The sequence below is a fragment of the Sorex fumeus genome, unplaced genomic scaffold (assembly GCF_029834395.1).
Source record: "Sorex fumeus unplaced genomic scaffold, SorFum_2.1 ptg000061l, whole genome shotgun sequence".
NCBI classification, from domain to species: Eukaryota; Metazoa; Chordata; class Mammalia; order Eulipotyphla; family Soricidae; genus Sorex; species Sorex fumeus.
Window position 1 is genome coordinate 21,127,821 of NW_026606118.1, and position 21,144 is coordinate 21,148,964.

Below are 21,144 nucleotides of genomic sequence, written 5' to 3' on the forward strand. Positions count from 1 at the left end.
CTTGCCAATATTCTATTTTTTGATGACAAACTCTTCAATAATTTTTCTATCAATATTACATAGTACCTAATATATAGTTTCTCAAAGAACAAGGGAATACCTATCAGCTTAGGAAAAGTCAAAGCCAAATGAATTACAGATGAAGACGCTTTCTAATAATTTAGATATAAAATGCAGCTCACCTAAGAATGGTTGTATTGTAGTCAGTCTGTCCCCCACGCAGACCAACACTGCTCATAGATTTTTTTTAATCAGTTCATAGAAAACACTTTGGGCATGAGCAAAGAGTCACTAGGACAAGCTATTGACAACTTATCTGTGGCAGGGACGTCAGTTTACCAAATAATTAACAATTGTGATGGTGTCAACTGCATGAACCTTGAAAAACCTTCAAGAAAAAAACTAGCTCGCTGAAAACAGGGAAGAGTTTCAACTATGTATTTTTAATCATGTATAAATGGTTCCAAGTATTAAATAATGTTGAAAAGACAAACTTTCTAGTTTAAACTGAATATTTCTGATTTTGAGCCAGGTGCTAACTGAAGCCAAGGAAATTTTCTTGATTATGTCTTCTGTTTCCTGCCTTCACTGTTCCTAAATCCCTAAGGCAAGTCATCCAGTAACTGAGTCCCAACAGCCTTAGTACTCAAGTAGAACCATCATTTAAAAATTGTCCTTTGTGCACAGCTGCTGGGAAAATTTACTCTAAGAAAGTGAAAACGTCTCAGGAAATCTCTTCTCACTCAGCACCTCAAAACTGAGTACTAACTATACCACTTCTTTACCTCCAGCAAATTAAACCATTTCACTCCTACAAAGGAGTGGAGAGGTTTCAAAGAAATATCCGAGAACATCTGCAGAGACAACTGGGACAATGATAGGAAGAAAAGACACGCCAATTCAATTTAAGCGATGAAGTTATTTTCCTTTACTTTATCCAAACATTTCACATTCATGAAGTCATGACTTCAAACATAAGCTTATAGTACATTTTAAAATATTACAATATTTTCAAGAAAGCAGAAAAGAGATTCCTGATAAAAATACAAATCTTGTACTGTTTTCCGTGTCTGCTGGTACAAACAGCAGGTTATTTTTGTGGTTCTGAGGCTCCTCATTCGTCACTGAAGATATGAGTTCCTAACGGGCCATATGCTTACCCGAAATGTCCCAATGTCATAACTTTAGACCCTCAACATTTTTCTTCAAGTTGAGCAATTCCTTTTCCTGCCTACTTTTCTCCAGTTTGAAGGCTAACTTGTTAGCTTTCTTCTCCACTCTTCGTTCCTATACAACAACAAATGTTTTTGTTACTTAAGTCATCAAACTGATGGAGATTAGTTATACAAAAGACCCTTATGTAACTCACGGTTGAGGGAACTACTGTACCTTGCGCTCTTCTTTGATAGCTTGCTTTCTTGCCTTTTTATCTTCTTTGCTTTCGTTTTTCGAACGTGGCTGGGTTGATACTTTAGGCAGATCACTGTCATTAATCATCTGCATTCGTTCAACCTGTTTCGCTGTGAGTCCTTTCTTGGGTAAGACATTGAGAGGTATTCCTGTTTTAGAAGATAATCGAATTTGTTTAGGCTAAAAGATAAAAAAAAAAAATGACACAAGTGTTACTTTCAATTCCTGTTTTGAAAAAAGCTACAAACATTGTTGCTGTTTTTCGGCACTGCAAACCATAACATAGGGTACCATGAGAAAATAGCACATATGCTCCACCTTTAATTTTTGTGTCCCAAGGACTTACCTTTGGTTCGTATTTGATAAGCTGTGGATGATTATATAAATTTGAGTAGGTACCTAAAAAATAAAGTTTAAGTATTTCTAAGTATGCAGTTATTTTATCAAAACAGATTATCCAGTTCCTACTACTTTCCTAACCCTGGCGTTTTCACAGTTCCAAGGAACACTTGAGTTTCTCTTACAAGGTTTTAAAATTATTTATGACTAGGTAATAGGAGTATTAATTTTTTCCTATGTGATTTCCACAAATTTATTTTTCAAATAGAGGAAATACTCAAAACACACTATCATCCTTTGGGGGATTGGTGGGGGGGGAGGGGAGGAGGGAGGAAATGGGGGACAGGGAGGCTCCCAAGTAGTGCTCAGGGGCCTAGGGGCAACTCCCAGTGACACTCAGCCATCTGCGTGGGATGGTTCAATGCTAGGCCCTGCGACAAGGCAGTGCTCAGGGCCAATTGTGCGAGAGCTACCCGGACACATGGCGGTGCTCAGGGGGCTAGGTGATGCTGGGCACTGGATTCGAGCACTGTGCATACAAGTCGCGTGCCCGTGAGCCCTATCTACCACCCCAGTCCCTATAATCATACTCTTAATGGTATAGACACCAAGATACTTACTACAGATGGATTCACAGTCCCACTTCTCTTTGGCTTCTTCAAGAATCACAGTAACAGTCTCTTCCTCAGACCCATCAACTTCATTCATTGGCAGCTCCTGATCCTCAAAGGGTTCAAGAGTATTTAATTTTACGCAACTTGTGGTTGAATTTTCACAAATGAAGATGGAGGAAGGAGAGAAAAACCACCCATTATTATATTGTGAAAATCACAGCATTTTGAAAAAACATACTTATGGATCTCATCTGTCATTTCTTTAAAAAAAATAATAATAATAAAAGCTCTACCCAGCTTTGCCTTTCTATCAAGTTCTGGACATACAGTCAGCTGACAAGAGAGCGCTGTGTCTTTGCAAAGTTAGAATACTTTAAACAAGATGACAGCTTTCCTAAGACATGGACTTTTTAAAAAAGTCTTAAAGAGCTTTGGCGCAACTCTTCAAAGTATTCCAAATATTCATTCCATATACACAGTCCCCGTCCTGCTGCAGGATCTGCACAAGCTCCTAATCAAGAAACCAGATATTTTTTGAGCCTATGTAAATACTGTTACATTCTCTCCTCTCAAAGAAACAACCTTGACGGCGATGTTGATTCCTGAACATTCGGCTGGTTAGTTATATGAGGCTAGAGAGAGAGAAATTCCCATCTTTCAATACATCATATCTACCTTCTTCTAAGAACACCTGACCTTTCAGAAAGACAAAGAGTGATTACTTCCGACTGCACGTAGAAGTCAGAATAACTGTCAAAGAGGCTAAAAGCACTAGCTGATTCTCCAAGTGGACTATGACCTCACACTGCACAAATGCCACTAATCTCTCAGGCCATAGGTTAACGCCATAGAGAAAAGGACCCTCAGGATGTTTTTACCTCCTGCCCTTACAGCTTCAGAACCCACTACCAAGATTTAAGCCAAGGGCTGCGGAAAAAGTGCAGTAATACTGATGCCGACTGGGCGATCTTCTAGATTCAGCCACACAACTATACAACTTAATTGAGAATGAGGAAAGTTACTTGAAAAAGGAAGTCACCATACTTCTCTGCCTTCTCTTTATAATAGTCATTCAAGACTTCCTCTAAGCGATGGCTGTCTACTTGAATGGAACCTTCTAGTTCAGCATTGTCCAGCGCTCCAATTTCATCATCATCATATTGCTCATAAAACTTAAGAGAGAAGAGACATGAGAAATGAATGCATTTCATTAAAATTCTGGCATTTGAGTGGCATTTTTTTATATTATTTCTCCCCAACATTTAATTACTGAGATCACATCTAGCATTAAAATATTAGCAGGAATTTAACACAACAATATGTTTGGAAGACATTCTACCCAGAACCTTAAATCTCAAAATAGAGTTAAGATTAATATGGAAACAAAAGGATGGTATTCTCTTCAGTCCGGAGAATAAAATGTTAAGCAGAACTCTTCACTTTGGAAATTTTATAGATAATTTCAACATCACAGATTGTGCAAGCTAAAAGTATCATGTAACTATAAACAGTCTGTCAATGTACAAATTCTGTTCTTATTTAGCTGTATTATTCAAATACCATTAGCACTGGCTTTGAGAAAGGGGTGATGTAATTTAAGTGGCATCATCTGTAGTAACAGTTTACCTTTATCTTAAAGAGGGAAACTTGTACTTAGTAAATACACAGCAAAATTAGGACACTTCTCTTAGTTTCAAGTAAAAGTATAAGGGCACATATGCCCCCATTTGTCAGCAGTTCAAACTCCTAGCATGTGCTATATGCCACTTTTGGTCTTGGGATATGATTGAGAAAAACACACACACACACAAAAATAGAATTCCAGAAAGGAGTGGAATTTTGTTCATAATCCCGCCAATGCTTAATCCTGGTGATTGTGGTCAGAGAAATTCAGAATCAAAATGTTAGAATTCTAAGACAAAGTTCTGATCAGCCATCTTCTGAGCTAGTATTTCCAAAAATTATAGCTAGGGTGGTTTTAGTCTGTCTTAACGAAAAGATAGAGGGCTGTTTCTAATCCCTAGTAGTTTTCCTTTCTGGTTCTAAGGTCATATAAGATTAGAAATTAACATTTAAAAGGCCCTTGACTAGGGACTTTTACCTTCTCAAATCTCTCATCATGCAGAGTCAACTGTTCATTTCTCCTCATGACTGAGGATGTTATAGAATACTCAGTAAAGCGACTTTTTGTTTCCTCTTCCCAGAAAAAGTGATTTTCTCGATCCCCAAGTGGTGTTCCAGGGGCTGATGAGTCCTCATCTGATAACGGGCCTGCAGAGTCATCATCCTCATTGCCGCTACTTCCCTTCTCATCATCCACATCTTCCCACTCATTGCTGCTATCTTCAGTTTCAGCTTTCCTAAAGCCAGGGTCAAAGGAACTGTCAAAACAACTTGAAAAGCAACAGGACCAAATGACTTTATACAAGTAAAATTTGAGGGCACTTCAGGGAGGATTCTTGTTTAGGCAGGAACAGCTGCGCGGATGGACGCATCTGCTATGGTTGGAAAAGTAATGAACTAGCAGTCAGGCTACTTGGACTTTAGCCCCACCTACTGATGGTTTCGGACGGACTTAGAGGTCCACATTTTCTGCTCTAATGCACGCACAGAGGTCTCCTGCTAAATGCTCAGGAAGTTCTCTTTCTACTCTAACATTCTACGTTGTCCACTGGACTAAAGAAGGGAACAGTCAGGTTACGCCTGCTTTCAAACAAACCACACATACGGTAGGTTCACGCCTTCTTCGTCATCTGTTGGCTTATTGGCTTGAAGAATAAAGTCATCTTCAAGCAGATTCTCTGGATTATCAAAATCAAAATCATCATCGAGAGCTGCAACAATGTCAGGATCAAAATCCAATCGAGGGCCTGGAAAGCAAACAAAAACTGAGCTGTAATTCCCAAGAAAACATTATTTCTTCGTGTAACTAACATAATCTGAGTTTCTATTATATGCCATTCTACCAATGTATTGAGAATAAAGGAATCCTTACTATGAATGTAAAGGCCAGTCTAGTGTGAAAAAGACACAAATAATTTCAAAACAAAAAGGAAATAAAAAAATACCTCTTCCTTCAATAATCACTGGTAAAAATCCACTTTCACAGATCTATAATTACTATGTATATGTAGCAAAACTGAAAGTCTTCACCTTCAGAAAGCAAGTGGGCTTTAAATTCATCTGTTAACAATAAGTCTCACCAGTTAGAATTAACTCAAATTTAGTATTTGCTCCTGTTAAACTTTGTTTTCCATATCCGGAGGTGCTCAGGGCTTACTACTGGTTCTGAGCTGAGGGAACACTTCAGGAAGGGCTTGGGGGACAATACGAAATTGCGAGGGGTCAAACCCAGGGATCTGCCACATTCAGGGCAGGTGCCCAACCCACTCTACTATCTCTCCAGCCTGTAAACTATTTAAGAATAGGGTATCTTAATAAATCCTACTCTATTTTTTCAGTTTTGGTCATCTACATAAAAATACAGATTCCAGGGCAAGAATGCTAGTGGAGGGTAGGGCTCTGACCATGCACATTTCCGGTCCGGGTTTGATGCCTGGCATCAATTATGATTTTCCAAGCACTGCCAGGAATGATCCCTGAGTGCAGAGGCAGGAATAAGTCCTAAGTACCACTAGGTGTGGCCCCAAAACAACATACAGAGCCCAGGAAAAAAGGTTCAAGTTCAAACTTGTAAATTGACATTGCTACAACATTCTCCCCTGGATCGCCACTGCTTAGTCTTTACCCATTCTGGATTAATTTTTACATTCTGTTCAGAAACGGTAAAATGTGAGCACTTTCCCATGTGCTCTTGCTTTTTTTCTCTTCTTCTGGAATATCCACTCCTCTCAGTCAGGCCTCTTTAATCTACCTGTCTAAAATAACCAACCTTGAAGTCATGTCCTAGGCTGAAGATGGGGCCTTATACAACTCCCCAAGGATGGCTTCAGGGTCTACCAGTGTTATTCATTTGTACTATTTCCATAATTTTTCATTCATTGCCTACTTTTGGAAATTGATGGAAATATCCTCGGAAGTCATGGATTGCCTTGTTCTGCACTATCCAGTCCATCATTTTCTAAGAGGTTAGATGAAATTTTCAAAATTCTAACTAGATACACAAAAAAACTGCTCCCTTTCCCTTCCGAATACTGAACATTTTGATGAAACTAAGAGAAAAGAATGCAGTTAACACTTAGCCCTTCCTAACACTCTCTAATCTAATCTCAACTGTTTCATTCCCTTACTAACTATTCCTCATTACTTTGTTTCTTTTTGTGAAACAGCTCTATTGACCAAAAAACTTAAAACACACCTGAAATAGGAGCAGCTTTATTTAATAATCCAACGTCTTCCTCAAACTCTGATGCAAAAACTGATGAAGGCAACTTAATTCCAGTGCTCTTGAAAAAGAAAATTACCAGAGGATTAGGTTTATGTTAGAAATATTCTGAATTATTATATTGAGTTGAAAAGCATCCCCTCTCCCCTCCAATTCATGTTCCCCCAGAAATCCAGCATGAGACTATTCAGAAGGAAGCTCCTTGCAGATGCAGTTACTCAAGATGAGGTTATACTGGACCGTGGGCTTTAATCCAAACATTGGGGTGTCCTTCTACGAAGTTCATGTGAAGACAGAGAGACACACGGGAGAACATCTGCAAGGATAGGAGCCTGAAGCAACACAATGACAAGCCAAGAACACCAAGAACTGCTGGCAACCACTAGGAGCTGGGAAACAGGCCTGGGACACATCTCCCCTATGAGCCCCCAAGAAGCAACCAAGTCAGCCAAACCTTGATTTCAAAATTATGGCTTGCAGACCTGTGAAAGAGTAATTTTCTGTTGTTTTAAGCCACAATGTAGTGATTGGTTATGGCAGTCCTGGGAAACTAAGACAACTACATTTCACATTCTCTCACTTGTGTTCCAGTGACACATTTTAAAGAGATGTGTATTCCTTTGTCATCTTAAACTCAACTGCCCTTCAATTCTTCCTAACGCTTTCTCCAGCATTTTATTCCCTTTAATCCTCATGATGTATCAGCATATTTTAGTGAAACAAGTGAACAGGGGTTAAATGGCATGCCTGTTTGAAACTGGTTGAGTAGGGTTCTCGGAATCACATATGCTAACTCCACTTCCAATTTTCAAAACAAATTTAATCTTTTCCCTTTCAGAGCTGTGATAATGTTCCAATCTTGAATAACAGCACAGCTCAGTTTTGCTCTGAACTGGCTGTCTTAAATCCTAGGGCGATCATAAATCATTAATCTCTATCCTTAGATGCCTTTTAACTCTTATATACAGAGATTTCAAAACACCAATCTTTTGGGCATCCTCTTACTCATGTTCAACTGGGACTCGATTACTGCAACTATTGCTTAAACCTAATCCAATATTCCTATCCCTGTCAGATAAGACTCCTTCTAATATTTTAGTAATCCCAAGTAATATTTTACAATGACTTCCTAAGCTCTTGATTTTTCACTACTTTCGATGCTCTGTAAAATTAAGGTCTATTCCATATAATCAAACTTCTTACACTAACAAAAAATATAACCTCTGTGCAGACTAAATCCAACTCCTTATGTCATAGAATAACTGAAGGTAACTGATAGAGCACACTTGGATCAAATACAGTAGTCTACAATATTAACTTATATGCTGCTTCTAACTGGAATGCTCCTTATTATCTCTTCAAAAGAGCCCACCCTTCGGTTCCTCCCTCCATGAAGTAAGTCCTTCTTGATCACTGTCTCAAAATTTTCCTTTGAATGAATTGGCCTTGTTTTTAAAAACTAAGAAGCTCCTTCCACATTTATTAGCGTTTATTTTCTGACTGGTTCTTACGCTTTCATTTCCTCTTCTCATCAAATGATAATGTGAGGGTCACTAGCTCATGTGACATATCTCCCCGGACCTCACCACACACCTCAATTCCAGTGCAGTCACCAAGCTAGGATATACCTTAGCTCAGAGGGCATATGTGAAGGCTGCACATAGTGGTGTAACCAGAGCAAGCTGTCAACTGCTTCCAAGTAAATTTCACTGGTGTGAACAGAGACTAGATTCTGAATGGGCAAAGACTAGATTTATTACTATGAAGTCTTTTTTGGGGATAGTTGGGGTTTGGGGAAATGTCTCCCAAACAAGGGCAGCTCAGAAGGTCAGCAGGGATATACCTGCAGTACTCAACCAACCGGGCAGGAGAGCTCAATGCTCATTTTCACAAGGAAGTACCACGGCACTGCTCGGTGGCCCCCAAGGGAACACTCTCAAAGGTATCATGCAGTGATGGGGATGAGATAGGTTTGGGTACGACCACTCAGATCCTTTTTTAAAAACAGTGTGAGTCTGCCAGGAGTGGTCCCTGAGTGTAGGTAGAGACAGGAGTAAGCCCTGAACACAGCTGGGTGGGCCAAAAACCAAAATCAAAACCAAAACTAACCAACCAACCAAACGAAAAAACCTATTACAAATAAACCAACAAAAACCAGCTTCAGTGATATATAAATCACATAATATATAATTTACTCATATAAAATATTCAATTTACTATTCTTGATAATACAATCATTTAAATTGTGTAAAATGTTTATGTGATTTTTTTTCCTTCGAAAAGCTGTTCTGAGGTTATTTTTGGAATCCGAGGCTTAAAAAAACAAGGAAGGACTGAACTCTGTTAGGTGAATGTACCTTTGGAAATAATCTTCTAATTTACATAAAAATCATATACACAATCAGGATTTAAAGTGGTATTTTTTTAAAGGGTGTGATTTTTATTTGTAATGGAGAATGAGACTACTCAAAAGGAATAGTCTCAATAATCACTCAGTGGTAATCACTCAACAGAATGATTATGTAATCACTCCAAACTAGTTTGCCCTGTTCCATTTTCAATGATGGCAGCACCTCTTTTCTGTGTGTGAAAATCAGAGCTGTTCGCACATTATGAATTTCTGTACTGCTTACTTTCCTTTGGGGAATTTCTTCAATATTTTTGGTCCACTCGATTCCGGTGGTTCCTTACAAATTACTTTGTAAGTCTACATAGCACATGGGTCTCAACCATGTTTTTGCATTCCACAACAGAAAAACAAAAGCATGTTTGTTTTTAAATACAATTCATTCATCTCTATAAACACCATAAAGTTCTCAGAATGAATTAAGGATTCAAAGCTAGTTGTGTACTGTATAATATAATTCAATCAGAATAATGTGTGGTATTCAATAACTACATACACATATATAAACAAATAATGGGAAAAAAAGAATGTAGGACTTTAGGGGGTTGAAGAGATAGTACAGTCAGTATAATGATAAAGAACTTGCCTTGCATGTGGCCAACCTAGGTTCAATCCCCAGCACCCAACGGTCCCCCATCTGGCAAGGAGCGATCTCAGAGAGAAGCCTGGAGTAAGATCTGAACACCACTGGGTGTAGTCCCCAAACAAATTAAGATTGTGAGACTTTATCATGAAAAAGATGGCAGTAGTAGCTCCGGTTACTGACCCTTCTGAGTCTCCTTAAGCAGTAAGCTATGAACTGCAGGAGCTGTGATCGCATCTTCCCCAAGGAAAAGAATGCCTAGACCAAGACTAGGAGAATGAGAAGCAGGAGAAACTGACATCTTTTCATACATCTTTACATACACAAGCACGGGTGTATGCAAAATTCACAGGGAAATCAACTCTATACTAACACTGAATAAAAAATAACAAAGGCAAGCACATAAGCATCCTTTATAAAAATGGGAATGGGTAGAGTTTCAATTAGCAGCATGATTTTTTCATATAAATATGTGCTCTTTATACTTAAAGTATACTGCATTTTTGTTGAGAAGAGCAACAGGACCTTTATTCAATCTAAGGCTTCTTTACTATTTTATAACTGATCTGCTTTTACAAGTATTAAAGATCTGAACATTCCTTAAAAAATGAGTTCTGTCTTAACATGAGGCTGATCCCCAAGGACAGTAGATACTAAGGCCAGGAGGATTGCTCCATAGCTGGAAGCCTGCCTCATGAGCGGAGGGGAGAAGGCAGCTGGAACAGAGAAGGGATCACTAAGAAAATGATGACTGGAGGAATCAGTCGGGATGGGAGATGTGTGCTGAAAGTAGATAATGGACCAAACATGATGACCTCTCGGTGTCTGTATTGCAAACCATAATGCCCCAAAGTAGAGATAGAGTATGGGGAATGTTGTCTGCCATGGAGGCAGGGGGAGGGTGGGAAAGGGTGGATATACTGGGGATATTGGTGGTGGGGAATGTGTACTGGTGGAGGGATAGGTGTTTGATCACTGTGTGGCCATAACCCAAACATGAAAGTTTGTAACTATCTCATGGTGATTCAATAAAATTAAAAAAAAAAAGTTCTGTCTTATAGTTTATGACACTGAAGCAATTAACATACAAAACTTTAGTTGCTTTTCTTCTGTTGAAAAGTGCTAACTAACATGATAATATGTATCTATTAAAAATTTCTAACTCTTTTAAAGGCCGTTTGACACCTTCCACCACAAAATAGGATGTGCAGTCCACCTGAGTGGTAATCTGTGCATGTACACAATCTTAAGAGAGAACATGTCCTACCTTTTTTGCTTTTCACACTGCACCAATTCTTGCCCAAGTATCTAGTTTCTAAAATGCAGCCGTTGATCCTTCAAAGATGACTTACCACCTACCCTTCTTACATTCTTCCCCGCAGTTGAAAAGGCAATTCTAGTCACTTCTAATGATCATACTAAAGTTTAAAGATGATATGCCTCTAATCACTTTTAATGATTATACTAAACTCTGATACTAAAGACAGGGACACGCACACAAAGGAAAACTACATACCAATTCACTAGTGAACATAAATGCAAACAGTCCCAACATTCACTGTCACTGTCCTCCCGTTGTTCATCGATTTGCTCGAGCGGGCCCAGTAAAGTCTCCATTTTGAGACTTGTTGTTACCGTGTTTGGCAAATACGTCATAGGTAGCTTGCCAGGCTTTGCCGTGCTTGTCGGGCTCTCGGTAGCTTGTCGGGTTCTCCGAGAGGGGCGGAGGAATCGAACCCGGCTGAGCCAGGCTGACTGCGCACAAGGCAAATGCCCTACCGCTGTGCTATCACTCAATCACAACATTAAAGGAACATAAATCTTGACCAAGTGGGATTTCTTCCCAGGATGAAATATCTGCCAATCATTTGATATACCACATAACAACAACAACAACAAAAGTGTCATGATCAAATAAGTGCAGGAAAAGCTTTGGATAAGATTCAGTATCCACTTATGATTTTTTTTAAAAGGAACCTAACAAAATGGCAACTCAAGGCACATACTTCAACAGTCAAGGCCACATACACACAACAATCTCAGGGCATACACAAAGATGAAAAACTAAAAGCTTGTCCTTTGAGATCAGAAATAAGACGAGATGGCGACTCTCTCAACTATTATACAACAAATTCTGTTTAAGTCCTACCATTTTTTTCTTAGAAAAGGGGGGTGGGTGGGGGAAGAAGTGTAACAAATGCAAATTGGATTAACAGTAAAACTATCACTATTCGCAGGTAAAGATGATACACTTACAACCCTAAAGACCCAATTTAAAAGGGGGGGTGAAAAGATATTACTGCAGGTAAAACGCTTGTCTTGCATATGCCCAATACAGAATGGATCTGTGGAAACCATTATGACTCCTCCCGCAGCTTTCCTCCAACCCTGAACACAAGCAGGGGTGATCCCTGAGTGCAGAGCAGGGAGCAAGCACTGAGCACTGCCAGGTGTAGCTCAAATAAACAGCAACAAAATCACCCCACCACTAAAAAGTTCTAGAAACACAGTAAAGTGACAGACTATTAAACCAATACACAAACATCTGTTTCGTTCCTATAATGCAAGAAAACTAGAAATCAATAATACAATCCCATGTATAACTGCATCTTTGTACACCAAAAGTCATAAATATTAACACAACTGAAATCATGGGTTGGAGCGATAGCACAGTACAGAGGGTAAGGTGTTTACCTTGCATACGGCTGACATCCTTGTCAAGGGGAGTGCTAGCACAACGGGTAGGGTGTCTGCCTTGCACGCAGCCAACATGGCCGACCCGAGTTCGATTCCTCCGCCCCTCTCGGAGAGCCCGGCAAGCTACCGAGAGTATTCGATATGCCAGACACAGTAACAACAAAGTCTCCAATGGAGACGTTACTGGGCCCGCTCGAGCAAATCGACGATCAATGGGAGGGCCTTTACTTTACTTTACTTTACGGCTGACATGGCCAACCTGGGTTCGATTCCTCCGCCTCTCTCGGAGAGTCCGGCAAGCTACCAAGAGTATCCCACCCGCACGGCAAAGTTAGCAAGCTCCCTGTGATGTATTCAATAGGCCAAAAACAGTAACAAGTCTCACAATATGTTGTGAGACGTTACTGGTGCCCGCTCAAGCAAATCGATGAACAACAGGAGGACAGTGACAGTGACAGTGAAATCATGTTACCCAACAACATTTTAAGGAAAGAAAATTAAGGGACCAGGGAGATTGAAACCCAGGTTCCTATTTTGTATGCAGAGGAACTGGATCAATGCCCAGCACTGAATGGCCCAGGGCCGTAGCTCTGGTGGTCCCTAAACACATCCACATGGGGCACTGGTAATGCAAGCCCAAAGGAGCTCTGCATACTCTGGTGCTAGCACTGAATCCTACTCCAGGTGAGCAGTGGGCCCTTCCTGGCTCCTGAACACAATTAAGTATCAAGGAATCAACTTAAAAGAGGGAAAGACTTATACATTGAAACTCTTAAGTTTTAAAAGAAATAGAAGACAATGCTCACGAATGACTGCCTACACTACAAAGCGCTACACAGACGACACAGGGAATCTGTTTAATCTCTATTAATAGTCATCAAGGAACAGAACAAACATTGCTGAACTTTTAAGGGGACCACAAATGACTCCGAATAGCCCCAAATAACCAAAGAAATTCCCCAAGAAAAAAACTACAAGAACAGAGACATCATGCTCCCTTATTTTAAACTATACCAAGTGGGGGTCAGAAAGACAGGTCAACAGACTGAGAACATCGAGAAGGCCCAGGTGCAGTCTCCGGCACCACCATGACTTCCCTAGCACTGCCAGGAACAAATTCCAAAGAGGGCCAGATGTAATGCGTGAGCACCACTGGGTGTGGCCCCCAAACCAAAAATAGATAAGTAAACTACACAAAGCTACAGTAATATGGTATGATACTGAAATGAAAGCAGACACATGGAGCAATGAAAAAATTTAGAGCTGATAAATCCTCGAGTATGTGGACAGTCCAAAAGCAAAAAAAATTAAAGGAAAATCATTTCAACAAATGGTGCTAGGGAGACTGGGTATCCATATGAAAAAACATGAAACTTTACACTATACATAAAAATTACTCCTCACATTAGATGCCAAACATTAAAACAGTCAAAATATCCCATGACACTAGTTTCAGTGGAGTTTAACTTTGGTCCTTGAGGATTTTATTTCATCGACAATGGAAATATTAAAAAAATAATAATAAAAAATGGGAATGCATCATACTTAAAAGCTTCTGCATAGCAAGAGAAGTTCATAAAATAAGAGAGAGAGAGAGAGAGAGAGAGAGAGAAGGCATCCCTTTAAAGGAGAAAATATCCAAATATACATTTGTCAAAAGGGCTAAACCACAAGATAAATAAAGAAATCCCAAAACTCAACAGAAGATCCCAACTCATTAAAAAAAAAAACAAAAAGGAAGATATACCAAGGAATACACACAGATAACCTACAGTTATACAAAACATTTTCATCATCATTATCAGGGAAATGCAAACCAAAAGGGAAGTGAGGTAACACCTGTGACCTCCAAGAAAGGTCTGCACTAGAAAGACCAGAAATAACAAGTGCTGGTGGAGGGCATAGAAAAAAGAGCTCTGACTCTATGCAGTAGGAATGGAAATAGATTCAGTTTCTATGGAAAAGAATATCTCTATTTCCTTTTTTCATCAAAACAGCATTCTTACTTTAAATATTTAAAATATTTTAAATACTTTTATTAAAAATAAAAACTCTTCATACTTTCAGTATTTACTGCTACCAAAACAGTAAAAACAGCTATCATATGATCCAACAGTTCTGTCCTCGTAAGCGTCTATCTGCCAAATGGATTAGAGTTTATCTATTATGCCTAGGGAAGCCAGAAGATTCAGATGGTCTCTCTCTTATGTGGGCCTTGAAGAAACAAGAAGGGAGTGTAACATGTCCAAAGGCAACAGAACCTGAGAGCTGGTCTATAAATCTGGATTTACAAAGGATAAGTAAAAGGCACAGATGAAACTGGAACCCTGGGATCATGGCAGAGGCGAGGACACTCCGGTGGAGGGTTTGGTGCTGGAATCTTGGATGCATGAAACTTTATCACTAACGGTATTGTAAAGCATGAGACTGCAACAAGATTTTAAAAGATGCACGCATACCTAAGTTCACTGCCATTTACAAGAATTAATATTTGGAAATTTCAGATGCAACCAACAGCAAACGAGTAGACAGAGAAGACACAATTTATCTGCATGATGGAATAATTTCATCTCAATTATTGAAAGAGATGAAAGTTTTCCACTGTTGATGTTTTTGATTTGGGGGGCTTACTCCTGTATCTGCACTCACAGATTACTCCTGGTGGGGTTCGGGGAACCCTAAGGAACTCCCGAGATTGGCTCGCATGCAAGGCAAGCACCCTGAATACTGTACTGTCTCTTCAGCCTTGGAGACGAAATTCAATCTTTTGCTACAATATGGATAAAACTGAAAGGGATCATCCTAGAGAAAGAATGAAAAAAGGCAATTACCGGATGTATCACTCAAACATGACATATTAAAAAACAAAGCAAGGGAGCAGATAACATTCAACAAAAGCATATCCTGAGCTCCTCAACTGAGAGTACCAAGATGTGCAGGCAAGGGTGGAATGAAGAGGGGAGGGGACCCAATGGAGAGGTATGTTGGCACTTAGGTGGTAGGCATGATATGGTAACACTTTACCCCTTACACAGACACTGACACTCTTGTCACTCTTGTAAAACACTAACACCAGAGTTAAAAAAAATAAACAAGCAAGTGGCTCTTTAGTCATCTGACACATTGACATTTAAATTGCTCAAGATTCTTACTGGAATGACAAAAGTTTCTTCTTTTTCATCTTTCCTGTTGGATGCACTCAAGATACTTGCAGGAATCAGCTCAGAGGGCCCAGACGGTTCCCTCAGGTGCTGCAGGTAGTCGTAGTCATCATCAAAGAAGACTCCATACTTCCTCTGTTCTGCTCGCCTATCTTCATCATTTACCTAGGATATGGGAACAAAACAGAATTAGCGTCCGTCCCCAAGTAAGGAATAATGATGTCCCAAGGAGCAAAGCTCTCAAAACAAGACACAGGTAAAACATGGATGCTTCGGCTGATAGAAATGAGATAAAGGATTTATTAAAATTCAGAAACGAAGCTTCTAAACTCAGTGCCACTGAAATTAAATCAGTCTAAAAAGTTACACCTTCCACTAGAGATTTCTGTTGAACAATTAAGGTAAGGAATAGAAGTGTATGCACAAACATTAATTTTTGGTTTGCTTGTTTTGCGGCCACACCCTGGGGTGCTCAGGGCTAACTCTTGGCTCTGCAGAGCTCAGGGGAGTACACGGGGTGCCATGGATCGAACCCAGGTTAGCTGTGTACAAGGCAAGTACCCTGCCCACTACACTATCTTCCCAGCCCCTACATAGCTTTATCGCTATATTAAGTGTTTAGAGGGGACTTGCTTGGACATTAAGTACATTTTCTTATATTTCCACACACACACACACACACACACACAAACTCAACAGACACCACAATCTGGTTTTTACTGAAATGCTAAGTACAGCCAATGCTCCTCAATCCTCCCTTTCACATTATCTGTGTTGAGGAGGTATGCCCTGAACAATTATCAGGTTTCTTGGCAAAAGTCATGAATTCCAATGTTCGACATTTCAGAAGGTAAGTGACCAGGAAGCAAAACACAGATGGTGATTATGAAATGGCAGAATCTTGGGGAACAGAGACCCAGCATATGGCTGTACTCTTACATGGGCTACCTGCTCCGATAACACATGTAAGCACAGCAGCCGGTGGTTTAGTAACCATTTACTATCAGTCTACAAGAATTGCTCATTTAAACATATCAAAGATGCTTTATCATCTAGATCGAAATTAACATACCTGATGTAAAAAATCAACACGCTAACAAAATGAATCAGATCTGTCTTTCAGAATTCACTGAAAAACTACTACCAGTCCACTTACAAATGTCCTGGACCTACTTTCTGTGTGGGTAACAGAACCCGCTGAGGTGCAGTCTCATCTGCTGCTAAAGGATCTCGCTGGCTCCGGTGGACCAGGTGAAAAGAGACAGCTTTCTTCTTTTCTATAAAGGGTTTTTTCTTCCTGTGAGGCTTCAAAGGAGAATCAGAATAAGCCATTAAAACAAAATTAAGGGGGGGGCGCACAGTAAATCACTTACATAAAGGATCAATGGATTTTTTTTTAAAGCAAACATTTGTAGGTTATCATCAACTATATCCGATAAGATTCATACTTACCTTTCTTTAACGAACATTTCTTAGCACTTATTCTCAGGACTTATTATGTGTGTTGGGGATACAGCTATGGGAAAAGTCAGGCAAAGTCTCCCCCTCTTAGCCACCAAATCATCAAGAAAAGAATCTCAGATAAAAAAAAATTAAAAAAAAAAAAAGAAACAAGGGGCTGGAGAGATAGCACAGGGGGTAGGGTGTTTGCCTTCCACAGCGGCTGACCTTGGTTCAATTCCCAGCATCTCATACGGTCCCCTGAGCACCGTCAGGAGTAACTCCTTGAGTGCAGAGCCAGGAGTAAGCCCTGTGCATCACCTGGTGTGACCCAAAATGAAAAAAAAAAAAAGAAACAAAATACAGTGATGTGCTAATGAACTGAGGACATTCACACTTTAGACTCAGTGTCTGGAGAAGGTCCTGACAGGCTGAATGCAAACTGACAAAAGGAATCCCTCAGAAGAAACTCTAGGGGAGACCAGGGAAATATCGTGTATAAACTACAAAAAAGTATCCTGCCCACAAGGCAGAGTTCTGGCAAACTCCCCGTGGCATATTCAATGTGCCCAAAACCAGTAACAATGATGGGTCTCATTTTCCTGACCCTGAAAGAGCCTTGAATGTGGCCCTTTTTAAAATCTCAGGGCTAGGAGGAAGGAGACCTTACTGGGGCCTGTTCAAGGCAATGGATGAACAGTGATACAGTGAACTACAAAAGGGGGTGGGGGGGAAGAGAAGCTGGTCACAAAAGCTTAAAAACGAGGTACACCACCCCTGTCGAAGTTCTTACCCTGCTACTCAATTTCCATGTTCTAAATGTCCTGAATCTTAACGAGCATTAATGAGCACTAATGATGAGCTAATTACATATACTAATATATGTACTAATATATATAATATATACTAACATATATACACTAATGATAATGCTCATCATTAGCTCATCATCCCACTGGGAACACGCCCCCCTGCTCTGGACCCCACCTTTTAGGCTTGCCCTTGCAGGGTGAAGTTCCCTGTGGCCAGGGACAACAGGTGGATGGTCACCTGCCACAAACGGACGGGATGAAGGGAAACTCCCCAACCTCCCGCCCCCCCCCCCACCCCTGCACTCCAGAAGCGTTGGGGATGCACAGGCGTCTCGTGTCCCAGAGACACTTTGGGCCAGCCGGGTCTCAGGGCGCTACCACCCTCCGGGGCGGCGTGGCCGGAGGAGACCCGCCCCCACCGGACAAGCCGAGCTCCCAGTGGTGATGGTCCTGCTCCCGCCGGCACCGCGACCCCAGCCCCGCTCTCCCACCGGCAGGGCCGCGGTAGCTACGGGCAAGACCGGGCCCAAGCGCGAGGCTCACTCACCATGCCGCGGCCGCGCGGCGCTCACCGCGCAGAGCAGGGCGGCCACCGCGCTCCGCTGGACTGGCTGCGTCCCCGGGGAACCAGACCCGCTTTGCTCCCGGGCGAGCCCCCTGCCCCAAACGCGTCCTTCCGCCACACCGCACGTGTGCAAGCCGGCAAGCCCACACGGACGTCCGGTTCCGGAAATTAACCAATCGGCGGAGCCGCGCAGGGTCGAGGCCGGAAGTGACGCAGAGGCCACGCCGCCGCAACCATCGCGAGAAGTCCACTGCGGAGCGGCTGTTTCCTCCTCCCCCTGGCCCCCCCCCGCCCTCCCGCGTGTGGGCGGGGCTTATCACCTGGGAGATTTGTTGGCGAGGGAGGTGGAGGTTCCCGAGTGTGGGGAAATCACCAAAGCAGGTGAACCTCTTTAGGGGGATGGGTGGGAAGAACTTGTCTTTATCACGTGCCCTCTGTCAAGGGTCAGATGTGATCATTTTAGGGTCTATAGTTGTGGTACCACCCCTGGTCCCTATGTAGAAAAAGAAAAAGAAAAAGAAAAAGAAAAAGACACATAGGACCCTACCAAGAAATGCTGTGTTGTTTTTTGGGGGTTATTTAAAAAAATTTTTTTAATCACCCTGAGATACACAGCTTTCATGATCTAGTTCCAGTCATACAATCATCACCCATTCCTTCACCAATGTGCATTTTGCACCACTGATGTCCCCAGTATCTCTCCCTTTATCCCCACCCTGTCCCACCCCCTGCCTCCCTGGCAGGCACTTTCTTTCTTACTCTCTATACTTTGGAGCATTATGGTTTGCAGTACAGATACTGAGAGGCCATCCTTTTTGGTCCTTAGTCTATTTTCAGCATGCATCTCCCATCAGGAGCAATCCCTCCAACCACCATTGATGGACTGATCTCTTCTCTATCCCAGCTGCCTTCTCCCCCAGCTCTTGAGGCCAGCTTCCAAACCGCAGAGCACTCCTCCTGGCCCTTGTCTCTCCAGTCCTTAGGTGTTAGAATCATACTAAGCTATTTTATATTCCACAAATGAGTGATGCTCTGCGTTTTGTATCATTATTATTCCTTCCTTAAAACAAAAGCACCTTTAGGTAACGCTCAGCCTATCATGCAGATGTTGTAGAGGAAGGAAAGTGGCCCCTCCTGGGTTCAAGAGGTTTCCTAGTCTCTCCTTTCCTGGTTGGTTGCCTTAGCAACAGAGGATCCTGTGGCCTTTTTGGTTGCAGGCTGCAAGAGGTTTCATCAGATCTTCATTTCCTAATCATTCATGAACTGCGTTCAAAAGCACGGTTTTAACACTTCCAGCCCAGTGCTAGGGACAGCACTGGGTGTGGTCCGCCAAAACAACAACAAAAATACCAACAAGAACCTGTCTCAAGTGGTCTCTCTGTATTCTGCGATGATACTACTTTAGTTATTAACGCTAATTGTTGAATTATTATTTTTATTTGTCTTTAGAACCAGCCTACAGTAACCAACTGAATTGAGAGCAAAGATTTTTGTCTTGCCAATTTTACATCCCTAGGGCATAGAATAGTACAGACAATAGTAATTGCACTGTTCAGAGCACTTTACAAATATTTACTCATTAAATTCTTACACAAGGTCTTGAGGAAGTATACCTATTATCCTTTTAAGTGAAGTGACTTTTATTCCATTGGCACATAGCAAAAAGTAAGGAAGTCAAGATGCAAATCCAGGTGTAGATTGAGAGTTGCATTCTTATTCATTACAATATACTCCATTTCAAACAACTAACACATGCCTGAACTTAACATGTATCAATCACTGTTTTAGGGGTTGTATAAGTAGATCATTTAGTATCTGTTGAGTGTAGTACCTAGTATTGAGCATTATTACAATGGTGTAGATACTAAATTCTGGTTTGTCTTTATACACAATTTCCCTACATTAAAACTTTATAAGCTATAAATATGTTAAATATAATAGTAATGGTAATAAATCCAACCCATTCGTCTACTCTTGCATGAGTGAAAGGATGTACCTTTCAGAAAAAGTTAGTTCACGTTTAGATGCTATCATGCAGTTAATGGAATGCCACTTAAATGATCTATAGTTGGGGGCAGGAGTGATAGTATAGAGGGGAGGGTATTTGCCTTGCAAATGACTGACCTTGGTTTGATCCCTGTCATCCCATATAGTCATGCAGCTGTCAGGAGAGATGAAGTCATGAACTTTTCTTATAAATGGATAGACATGGAGAGTATCATGCTAAGTGAAATGAGTCAAAAAGAGAGGGACAGACATAGAAGGACTGCACTCATTCATGGAGTATAAAACAACATAACATGAGGCTGACACCTAAGGATAGTAGATACGTGGGACAGATAGATTGCTCTATAGCTGGAAGCCTGACTCATGAGCAAAGGGGAGAAGGCAGCTGGAATAGAGAAGGGATCATAAAGAAAAAGATGGCTGGAGGAATCGGTCGTGATGGGAGATGTGTGCAGAAAGTGAATAAAGGACCAAACACGAGAACCTCTCAGGGTCTGTATTGCAAACCATAATGCCCAAAAGTAGAGAGAGATTATGGGGAATCATGACTGCCATAGAGGTAGGGGGAGAGTGGGAAAGGGGGAGTATACCGGGGATATTGGTGGTGAGGAATGTGCACTGGTGGAGGGATGGGTGTTTGATCATTGTATGATTGTAACCCAAACATGAAAGCTTGTAACTATCTCACGGTGATTCAATAAAATTAAAAAAACAAAAACATGTCTACACTACTTAAAGTGATATACAAATTCAATATAGTTCTG

General features: G+C 41.0%; 1 protein-coding gene across 2 annotated transcripts; it reads right to left on the minus strand.

Moving 5' to 3' along the window:
- Positions 1-904: 904 nt before the first annotated feature.
- On the minus strand, positions 905-18,523 carry LTV1 (LTV1 ribosome biogenesis factor). Of its 2 annotated transcripts, none has more exons than XR_008794136.1 (11): positions 18,356-18,523; positions 16,730-16,861; positions 15,548-15,721; positions 6,682-6,769; positions 5,092-5,233; positions 4,465-4,723; positions 3,408-3,535; positions 2,370-2,506; positions 1,757-1,809; positions 1,390-1,559; positions 905-1,287 (listed from the first exon to the last, which is right to left on the minus strand). XR_008794136.1 is itself a non-coding variant. In XM_056126121.1 (11 exons), exons 1-11 carry the CDS (start codon positions 18,356-18,358, stop codon positions 1,177-1,179), a joined length of 1,428 nt encoding a protein of 475 aa, XP_055982096.1. In that variant the 5' UTR covers positions 18,359-18,523; the 3' UTR covers positions 905-1,176. The 2 variants fall into 2 exon arrangements, 1 of the variants encoding a protein (XP_055982096.1); XM_056126121.1 differs by having other exon boundaries at positions 1,390-1,590.
- Positions 18,524-21,144: the final 2,621 nt, after the last annotated feature.